Raw genomic sequence first — 10,856 nt, 5'->3', positions numbered from 1 at the left:
AAGAGTGGATTTTTAAACTGCTGTTGTGAAATTACAGAAATTTAAGTGGTTATAGATGTACTGCATAGTTTGGATGTATTTTTAAACTTACCTGTGACACTGGGAGGCTTTATTAGAATTATTTCAGGCAAATAGACTTTGCTCTGATTCCTTCACCTTTATATGAACCATTGGCCTGTGCTGTGTGTCTGGGGCCATTGGAAGAAGCCAGTTAAGACAGAGAAACCTGAATTGCAGCTTTCCAGAATCAGTGAAGGAAAGGAAGGCATAGAAAGGTGCTTGTGTTACCACTGTTTTCTTTCCATAATCAAATGTTAACAACATAGGTCTTGTCAGCAAAGTGCTCAGGAACTATCAAAAGTTGCTTCCCAGGACTGGAGTGGCCAAATCCAGCTCAAATGTTTCTGTCAGCATATAAACCCAAAATATGAATGTCTTAAACATCTGTGTAATTCTTGTGTCATACTGGGGCATTTGAATACTTAGGAATTGAAACATCTTTTTCTTCCCTTTAATATACCCAAAGCTACTTGTTTATAGAGCTGAGATGCTTGTTATTCAGCCTGCAACTTGGTAATGAAAATTCTTACCCTGACAAACAGGCTCTGGACTGACAGCCAGAGAGTGCTCTGTTGTTCTTAATTGTGAATTTACCAGTTACTGCAGTGACCACACGTGCAGGAATGTAGGTCTTATTTCAGTCCCTGTCTTGCAGGTAAGTTAAGTAGGAAATGTTGCCTGAGGGATCTGTCATTCACTTCCTTTCAGAATTATTAGATGAAAAGTGGGATTTTCTTGGCTCAGAGAAAGGAGAGAAAAACTTCTACCTTAATGGCTAGGCCACTCCTAGGAAGATGGGGAGTATCCAGCATCCCTGCACAGCTGATCTCTGGGGAATTTGCATTTCTAGTTTGACTGGACCTGGTCTAAAGGCTACAGGTTATTGTGGTGGTTTGGGTTTTCTGTTACCTCTCTGGATGTCATGTGGACTGGGAGTTGTGCAGCCCCCCACACAGGAAGGAGGTGGTTGGTTATACTGAACTGTTTTAAACTTTTGTAGTTTAAGCTAGCAGTCAAAAACCACCTAAACAATCCTTCCTTGCGAAGGAAGAAAGCATTGCCAAAAAACATCAGAGAGAAAGAAGATACTTCAGAAGGCATGAATGAAGTGTTTGTGCAGAGGGATCAGCTTGGCTGAAAGAGCAGCACTCTATGACCACAGTGCAGAGATCTTTGTGCTGTGGGTTAATTTACTTCACCTTGGGATTCCTAGGCTCAGAGTGCCTTTATACATTCAGCTGCAGAGGATATTTTCTTCAATTTCATGAAAAGATCATGTGCACAGATTCCTGAGTTTTGATTTCTTCTCTCCAAGATTATTACAGTCCTGCAATGTTGGGCCTGAAAACTGATCAGGAAGTCCTTGGAGAACTTGTGAAAATGAAAGTTCCAGCTGTGGCAGAGCTGATGGAAAGACATGGAGTCATGTGGACCCTAGTGGTGTCACGCTGGTTTATATGCCTGTTCATTGACATTCTTCCAGTGGAGGTAACTGGTAACATAAAGTTCTCATACTACACCCCTGATTATTTCATTTGAACTGCTTTAATAATTGCTTACTGGAAATCAAGGTTAATCTGAATTCTCTCTTTTACTGCAGACTGTGCTCCGAATATGGGATTGTTTATTCTATGAAGGGTCAAAGATCATCTTCCGTGTGGCCTTAACATTGATTAAGCAAAACCAAGCTTTTATTTTGGAAGCCACGAATTTCCCTGACATTTGTGATAAATTTAAGCAGATCACCAAAGGAACATTCGTAACAGAGTGTCACAGCTTCATGCAGGTAAATTCTCTGCAGCTTTTAGTCATTCCAAATTAAAACCAAGACTGACTTAGAAATGTTTTTCACTGAGCAAAAGATGGATACAGTTAGGAGAAACATAGCTGTTAGGATTGTTTTTTAAATAAAAAACTCAAACCTTTCTAATACATATATTAAATCATTTGTATTTAATAATTATTTTCCATTAAATATTATATTTATTATCTAATTCCATATATAGAAATCCATCCACATTATCTGTCATACAGGGAAAAGAATTCTTTTTGCCCTTTTTACCAGTTAAGGCAGGAAGTCTGATGAGAAGATAATTTCAATGCATTTTTTCAGTGAACTGTGGATATTGATCCCATGCAGTTCATTTTCAGATGAACTGTAAATACAGTATTGTAGAATAAGCACAAAGTGAATTTTAAACTTGCAGTGATAAATGGCTGTAGTGCCTGAACATTCTGTTTAGAACAAGATGGTTGTTATTTCCAGACAAAAACCCATGAAGTTCAATGTCCAAGTGCTATGACAGTCTGCAAGCTAAGGATTAGTCTTTTAAATTATTAATACAATGGGTGCCACATCAGTATAAAACATTAGATTCAGGGCTTATCTCAGAAGATGGAAACATAAAAGGTGGTAGCTGCAAAACAAGTAACAGGAGCACATGTGTCATAAATCACTTGGTCAACTCCACTATCATTGTTTGCTCAGTGTGCACAAAAGCATGTCCTGGAGGGTCACATTTACCCCTCAAAGTGTTTCATGCTCTTAGCACATCTCTGTGCCTAGGTCACTCACAGTAGGATGTAATTTGTACTAACTTTCATTGTTGTTCTTACAGAAGAAAAATTAGCTTAACTTACTGACACTTTTAAGTCTTTTGATTAAAGGAGCAAGAGAAAAATCATAAGTACAGCTTGAATTTAGAAGGAAGATGTTTGAGGGGTTTTTCCATTCCATTCCATAAACAGTTTAGAATAAGAATTTTATTAAATGTTAACTGCCTTAACATCTGTTCAGAGGCTGATGCTAACACTTGTCCTTGAAGGACTTCCCTCCCCCCCTCTTTAATTGTGTTAAATTTTACACCAACTATTTTTAGAACATCAACCACCTTTTTCTTGCAGTTACCCTGAGTAAAAGAATTTTAACTGTTATTTACCGTAGTAATGGGGCTTTGAAGACAGATAAACAATTTAGGTTAGGTTCTTGTGTAACTTTGAAACTTTCATGCTTGGATGTTTGTTGGGTTGGGTTTTTATTGGGTTTTTACTGCTACAGGTATTAGTAGCAGTAGAGGTGATGGCAGGTATTTTGTGCCTCCACCCCCAGAAGAGAACCTTAGTTTTCAGTTCGAAGGCTTCTTTGCCAGAAAGCTGTTCTGAACTGGTTCAATTACAGTCTCATCCCTAGAGCTGTCATTTAACAGCTCCACAGAACTGAGGTGCCCACACACCTTAACTGTAGCTTAAAGTGCATAAACCTGTAGCTTTGCTTCACAGTTCACTCAGAAGTTCTAGGTGAAGTAGTGGAAACAAATATATTGTTCATGAACAACGAGTGAAAACAAAAGAAAAAAAACTAATTGAAGATGTGTGCTGGCATTCAGCACACACAAAGTCCTTACATCATATCTGTTACTCCCCTGGGAAGTGTGGTAGAGAAGAGCAGCAAAGGTAGTGTCCTGAGGGATTAAAACTGATTTTTTGCAGTAGAAAGACACTGGTGTCTTTGTGTTCCAGAGCCTGAACCACCTCTGCTGGCACCACACAGAAGTGCACTGGTGCTTTGTCACATTACCAAGGACAGTTTAATATGTTCTAAATATACCACTTTCCACCACCTGAAATAATCTCAACTGGACACACATTCAAACCAAATTTGTTATTGCTGCTTTTGTGTAACTTACTGCACTTGTTATGAGCTGCAGTTTTACTGTGTGTTTACAGCCCAGTAGATGAAGGTGTTACCCTGTTATAGGCAGGCCAGAGAGCAGTGAGCAATTTCACAGTATGGACATGGAAGCAAGGATTTCACACCTCAGAGAATTATGTGAGAAATCTAGCATGCTGTCCAAAGCCAGCATTTTTACTAAGAATTTTCTTCTTTTGCCCTCAGAAAATATTCACTGATCCTGGAAGCTTATCCATGGCAACAATCAACAAACTCCGAGAGACTTGCAGGGAAAAGGTGCTTTCTCAGGGATAAATGTCAGATGTAACCAGCTGGTCAGATACTACAGCAATTGACACATTCCTCTATTTGCACTGATTAAAGCACACTTTAAGCTTTCCATGAATTAATTGACACTTGACCAATTTTTCCTGCCTTTCAAGTAAGCGTGTTAACACTTTGTACTGTATGTCAGATTTGATAACTGGAACTGGTGGTTCTGTTACTGTTTGTTGGTGGTGTGTTGTTTTTATTTTTTAAGGATTAAGGTATCTTCAGACTAGAATGTGATCAATGTCAGGAGGACCCTCCTTTTAAATAAATAGTCCCAGGGAATTTTGTAATATTAAAAGCAAACAGATGTAAAAAATTATGTATTACTGTGTTAACTGTGATACTATTACCATTTGTACAAAATAAATTAATTTAATTTGTCAGAACCTGTTTCATGGTGTAAATTATGTGATCTGAGTCCTGACTGCCAGTCATTGCTGGAATACAAGCATCTTTTTCCTCACTGCTCTCACTTAAGGAACTCACATAGGAGCAAAGTGCAGGGCAAGAGAGCAATCAGTGATCATCACTAGCAGTTGATCTATACAGTGTGACAGAGCAGCTGTGGTGCGATTCTCCCATACCTATGTCCCTAAAAATTTGAGGAGAAACACTTGTAAAGACAGCCACGAACAGACTTCTTTGACAGAGGAAGACACGGTGTAGTTCCTAAGTCTATATTGGCACCAAGCCACTTCCAGCCCTGCTGGGGCCAGGAGCCTGGGAATTGCTTTCCTGTCCTTACAGAGCCCTCTCGTGGCCAAATTCTCTCCTTCCAGCTGGGGAAAGGAGAGACAACTGGAGCACTTCGTGGGGTTTTATGTTCCATGTGCAACAACTACTTTGGAAAGCCTCACCTTTTAACAGCACTCCAAGCTCTCTTTGTCACTTGTGAAATGTGGCTTCCCCCTATCTCACACATTGATATTTTTTCATTCCTCAGCAGAAAAAAAAATCTCCTTTTTCAGAGGAAGTAGAGGATTGCTCTTCTAGACAACTCAAGACTGCTACTCAACAGTGATTCTGAGCTATCCTAACCTTTATGGTACCAGGCATACACATTTTCCTCAAGTACTGAATTATAAGGACAGTAGCAGTAACATACTCCTAGTATGTCAGCAGGTGTTGGGAAACACTGTTCACTCCTAGGAAAATTCACAGCTTCCAGTTACCTTCAAATCACAGGGCATTGGTCCAAAGCCAGCATTAGGTTCCCTTAGTCATGAGTGTTCTGTGCAATGCTGTTGTGTGCCCCAGTTCCTGCCCTGCAGAGCTGGTACTGTTAACACCAGAGCCTCCCTGCAGTCAGGGAAGCTTTAAACACCAAGGTTCATTTCCAGCACGTAACAACGCACACAGCCCTCAGCAGAAGCGAGTTTCCTACTTTGTGGTAAGAGGCCAACTTCAGAATCAAGCAAGAAATGCCACTGACACAGTCCTTACACTAAGAACCTTAGCGGCACTGTCAGAAAGTGAGGCTCAGGCAGGCAGACTGGTACAGAGACATGTCTCAGAAGTGACAGTTTAGAGTTAACTCCTCCAGGTCTCAGGTTACCAACACATAGCTTTCCTTGTTTCCAAACACGAAGTGCAAAACGAACCCGATTCCAACACACACACACAGATTAAAGTTTTCCTTTGTGCCACAAAGAAAAAACTTAAGCACTTGTTTAACTTCACACTAATGCTTGTCTCAAGCTTCCCAAGTATTGCCAAACCATGACTTCAGTCGTCAACAAGAGTGATCAACAATACTAAGAAATACAGAAAAAAAAGTGTCTTTATTAGCATTGTTACAGGCAATGCATACATAAGAACTGATCCTTAAAGTGTACAACCCCCCAGCCAAGTTTAAAGCAATAGAATCAGCAGATTGAGATCTATATTGTACACGTGTGCAGTAACAGGATCTCTCTGAACCTTCCAACAGACCAGACTGAAATAACTTTACAAAAAAAAGTAAATAAAAATAACACCCATTTTAAAAAAGTACCAGCTCCTAACAAGCTGGCATAGCATCAAAAATATCAAACAGGGGAGTTGTCCAATCATAAAGAGTTCCTGTAAGGTTTGAGTATTGCGTCGTTCACACCCTGCATGTGCCAGGCATTGAGTTTAAAGCTTAGTAAAAAATACACACCTAAGAGACAAGGTGAAGTTCAGATTTTAGATTTCAATTTTGTCAGTTGTTACTAAAATTTTTTTCAAATGCATCATCAGTAAGTATACTTAACATCATCGCTCAATGGCGGCGGTGCAAATAATGAACCTTTTCCCTTTGTTAAGAGTTCTGAAATTGAGTCAGAGTTAGCAACATCCCTCTCTGGAATCTGTAGCTGACATAATCTTAGCCAATTCCAAAAAAGCACCCTTAAAAACTTTTAGCTTGTTTCTAAGTGGGTAAATATTAAAACTAGTTAGCAGAATTAAACACCAGAATCTTCAGAAGTTATTTTTGTGCATAGTTAAACGCTGCAAGATGATTTCACATTTAATAAAGCAGACTTTAAAGAAGCAAATTGCAAGAAAAGATGTTACCTTACAATATCAACCAGTTCAGGGGAAATGTAGGGGGATTTTTTCCCCCAGCCTCTTGCAATTGCTTTTCATCTATGCTGGATTTTAGTGCAAGTAATTAAATTGTTTGATATCCAGCATGGCTCCTCTTTCTGCCAATCAGGTAAGCAATCAAGACAATCAGAACAAGACCAGCAAGGGCTGCACCAACTATTATAGGGATCAGCATGTTATTTTCATCCAGTTGACATTCTTCCACTGAAGAGAGAGAAAAAGATCCATGTTAGGTACTAGTGCACAAACAGATGGCTACATCCAGAACTTCAGCATTCTACTCTCAGCATGTCAATAAAACTGGCTCAGCTAGCTTGTCAACAATGAAAAGGAAGCCAGGTCCACTAACTATGATCATTCAGGATGAAGTCTTTCTAGCACCAGCTGTATACAAAATATGGAGATTATACTGATTGTTTCCTCCTCAAGAGCTGTTAGCTATACACAAATTTAGCCATCATAAATATCCACATGACCCCTCCCACAGTTATTTTGCTTTCATCATAGTCACAAGGGACAGGTTTGCCCCCTTCACACAACTGTCTGCACACAGTTTGGAGGGAAAGGTAGCCCCTTCCTTAACTCTTCTCTGGACCATCAGGAACAAGTCCAAATTGTTTCACAGCTTTTTACATACTTCTCCCACTAGCCTCAACTTGGGCATCTTAATCAGCCCCCACATCATCTGTAGTGGGGCATGCAGAGGCTAAGCATAGCACCCACAAGCTGACATTTGACTACAGTATGTTGTATTTATATCCAAGTATACTTCACAAATCTTGGATTTGACAGGGGCTGCCAAATGCAAACCTCTTACCTGGCCCAAATTTGTCTCCATCAATCTTGAAAATCTGGACCTGAACATTAAATACATTGAGAAGGGCTTGGTCCGAGACCTGCAGAGTCTCCTCAGAACTGCACTTGTAGGAGTTCCCTACTGAAGCTCTCAGGTCACTCATACTGTTGTTTGATGCTTCAAATTTTGGATCTGTGTAAGAGAAACTGTTATTAATCTCTTATTAAGAGAAACTCTTATTAATTATATGAATCTGAAGAGCAGAAGCTATAAGCTCATAGAGCCACAATTTGATACACTCATCCCCAACATTTCTCATGCATTATTTAATGTAGGCTACCCTTAATATTTAAAGTAGTCACAGAGAGTAGATTTTTTTAAAGTCCTTACTTTTTGCTTCAGAAGGCAGGGTTGTGCTGACACTCACACCTTGCAGGAAGAATTTTTCAGCACTTGCATTCTTAAAAAAAATCCCCAAAAACAACAAATCAGTACTTGTCATTTAGGATGATGATGTACAACATAAGCTGTTCAGGTTCCAATCTGCATGCATTTTGAGAAAGGTTTGTAAAATGTAGACCACAAATGGGATTAGCATCCAGAGGAGGTGTTTAGTTGGACTTTAGGAGAGAAAAGCTACAGAAAGTATGCACCTTAAGGAAGATTATTTTGTTAGAGGGCAAAGAGCCAGAGAAAGGAGGCCTTGACACCCCCAAACTGTTGACTTGACTTCCACACTGCAGGCATAGTCCCACCCATTGCTTAAGCAGCCTATTTGCAGTGAATTTGGTACCCCACAGAGCTGTAGAGTCATTTAATAGCAACAGCTCAACATGATCAGCATAAAAAGGAGCATGAAGCTTTGACAAACAGTGGATTCAGTCTTCAAAGGTATGCAGCTCCAATACAGCACCTGGGGCAGGGCTGTGGGAAACAGGATTCCCAACCATCATAGGAGACCAGAAGACAAGCACACTTGGCCTTTGGTCAGTACACAGAATATTATTGAGAACTTAAATCCAGCTCCAGGCTTAATATTAGATTAGATGCCCCCTTGTCACAGGCTGCTCTGTTTCAGCAAGAAGCCTTAAAGAGTAAGCAACATAATCTTCAAGGAAGTTCCCACTCCAAACAAAATACTTTTCTGTGTACACATATGTATGTGTGCATATATACACAAACACATTCTTTTCACACAATAGTAACCAAGCATAAAACCCACTAAATCCTAGCATTAAAACCAAAGGAACTAGTTACTCTCTTTGTAGCTGTCTTTTTTCCTGTTGTCCTTGCCCCAGCTAGTTTTCCCACATGGGAAGTGCTGCAGACCCTACACACTTGGTGCAGAGATTCTTACCAAGGCAAACTGGAAGATAACCCTCGTTTTCTCAAAAGTCAGGTTCAACGAGGCAGATGTATTGTCACATCTCCCAGAAGAAGTTGTATTATGTGGTACGAAATTCAGCAAATCCAAACCCATCTGTAAGAGAAGAGGAACAATTATGACACTTGAAGAGACTGAGCACAACACCTTCCACTCAGCTGAGGTGTGGCTGGCTCGTGTCTGGTGCCTACAGTGTTGTGTTTGTTCCAGACCCCAGGGCAGACGTATGCAGGCTGCACCTGAGATACCAGGCTGACACACAACTAAGGGCTCATCAAACAAAGCTTTCTGCAGCCCTGACTGGCTGCAGGCAAGAACTCAACTGCTTTCTCCACATAAACTGCTTTGGTCCTTGTAGCATAAGAAAAAACATCAAGAACCACCACATCACACAGAGGGCAAGATGCTATAAAATACTGCTTTGACATAAGGAAGCAATTAAGGGGACCACCTGTCAGCACATCATCTTGTATGTCATTTCAGTTCAAAATGTTTTAGTTTTGTCCATGGTTTATGATTTTATACTGTCTTGCATCTGCAGAAGGCTGTGGGTTAAATGCCACTTGCCAAACAATTAAATAGAAACCCTTTCAGTAGCTCTTAGCTGATCCTCGTGTGACCAGAAAACCTACTGCCACCTCCTCATTGGTCATTACACTAGAAATCAGCTGTTCCACCAAAAGCAGAACACCAGAATCAGGGAATTTCACACAATTAAGGTGGCCAAAACACAGTTACCATCACAACAAGCCACTGTACAGCCACACACCAGCTATAAGTGATCATGATTTTACCTTTCAGTCATCAACATCATAAATAAATGCAGTAGCTTCTTTTGCAAACCACTGTTTCCTGTTGGGGGGATTCAACGGTCCTTTTAGGACTCTGGGTTTGTCCATAGGGCTGGCAAGCCAGGCTCTGCACCAACAGTGGAGGGAATTTGTGCCAGGGCTGGATCTTACATAAACCTTGTATTTTTTCTCTCTTTTTAAAAATACTATAAAAGCATTTAAGCATCAAAGTCAAACCCAAATGTCTCCAGTGCTGGCTGGAGGGTAATTAAGTCAGAAGCCTGTCCAGTTTTACAGTAGTAATTTTCCCTTCTACTAGTCACTCATTCTTTCTATACCTCAGGCCAAATTTCTGTATTTAGCAGTTTAAAAATCTTGTTTTGATTGCAATTTTGATAACAGGATTCCCCTAGTCATATCTTGGTAATTTTTACTACTTCTCTTAAATGACCATATATACACTTCCTGGATTCAACAGACAAGTTTAATGCTGGTTTTAGTGAATGGAATAATCCTTAAGAACCACTTTCAGTACAAGTGTTTGGAATGTCACTAGTCCAGACCAGGTTAAGCAATTCAAATAGAGGATAATGACGGATGAACACAAACACCTGGGCTTCTAAAAGAAAAAGGTTAGCTTATAATAATTTACCAAGTCTTCCCCAAAGAAGAAATCTGAAGGTTTTGAAGAAACAAAAATCAAAATGTACCTTTTCATCTTTTTTTGGATAGGTGATATTAAGCTGTAAGCCCATGTAGGCCAGTACACAGGTTCCATTTGGACCAGTCACATTGTATTTACCAACTGTAGGATTTTGGGGGGATGATGTTGGTGTTGGGCCAGCTGTAGGAACCTGGCCAGTAGTCTGTTTAGGAGTTGTAGGCGCCATAGTAGTAGTAGAGACCATATCTTCAGCACATTCTGTCTCTGCAGAGAAAGGAAAACAGTCATTACCAAACAAAATGAAGCTGTGGATGATCTACCTTTTTAATCCTCGAGGGAAAGGACAACACAATTTCAAGTAGCTTTTTTCCTAATAAAAGATAATAAAAGCTCAGAAACACAACAATAAAGCATTACCTAAAGTCTTGTTGCAAAGTCTGAGACCCTTTTAAAGCATGGCATGAGAAAATTACACCTCTGCTGGTAATTTACTGAAATTAATGGGGACCACACATCCGCTTTCATTCACATCCATCATTTCACTTTGCCATCAGGTCAGGGTGAATCTGACAGACCCAGCATTCCTG

General features: G+C 40.0%; 2 protein-coding genes across 4 annotated transcripts in view; one reads left to right on the top strand and one right to left on the bottom strand.

Annotated features, from left to right (window-relative positions):
• GRTP1 (growth hormone regulated TBC protein 1) overlaps window positions 1-4,453 on the top strand; it is a 33,916-nt gene extending 29,463 nt beyond the window's left edge. For 2 of the 3 annotated variants that reach the window (XM_031056223.1, XM_031056222.1), the window contains 3 exons: window positions 1,376-1,548; window positions 1,661-1,846; window positions 3,956-4,446. In XM_031056223.1, the coding sequence (XP_030912083.1) occupies window positions 1,376-1,548; window positions 1,661-1,846; window positions 3,956-4,045 (449 nt within the window). In that variant the 3' untranslated portion in view covers window positions 4,046-4,446. Of the gene's footprint in view, window positions 1-1,375; window positions 1,549-1,660; window positions 1,847-3,955 lie in introns of all 3 variants that reach the window. The other variant, XM_031056221.1, reaches the window with a different exon arrangement.
• Window positions 4,454-5,825: 1,372 nt separating this feature from the next.
• The window catches only part of LAMP1 (lysosomal associated membrane protein 1), an 18,281-nt gene continuing 13,250 nt past the window's right edge, over window positions 5,826-10,856 (bottom strand). The window contains exons 6-10 of the mRNA XM_031056142.1: window positions 10,316-10,533; window positions 8,788-8,910; window positions 7,821-7,890; window positions 7,452-7,622; window positions 5,826-6,838 (exon numbers count right to left, since the gene is read on the bottom strand). Of these exons, the coding sequence (XP_030912002.1) occupies window positions 6,699-6,838; window positions 7,452-7,622; window positions 7,821-7,890; window positions 8,788-8,910; window positions 10,316-10,533 (722 nt within the window). The 3' untranslated portion in view covers window positions 5,826-6,698. The remainder of the gene's footprint in view (window positions 6,839-7,451; window positions 7,623-7,820; window positions 7,891-8,787; window positions 8,911-10,315; window positions 10,534-10,856) is intronic.

This window comes from Geospiza fortis, unplaced genomic scaffold (assembly GCF_000277835.1).
Source record: "Geospiza fortis unplaced genomic scaffold, GeoFor_1.0 scaffold192, whole genome shotgun sequence".
Classification (NCBI taxonomy): domain Eukaryota; kingdom Metazoa; phylum Chordata; class Aves; order Passeriformes; family Thraupidae; genus Geospiza; species Geospiza fortis.
Note: the sequence above shows the minus strand (reverse complement) of the source record. Positions and strands in the feature narration are given on the sequence as shown.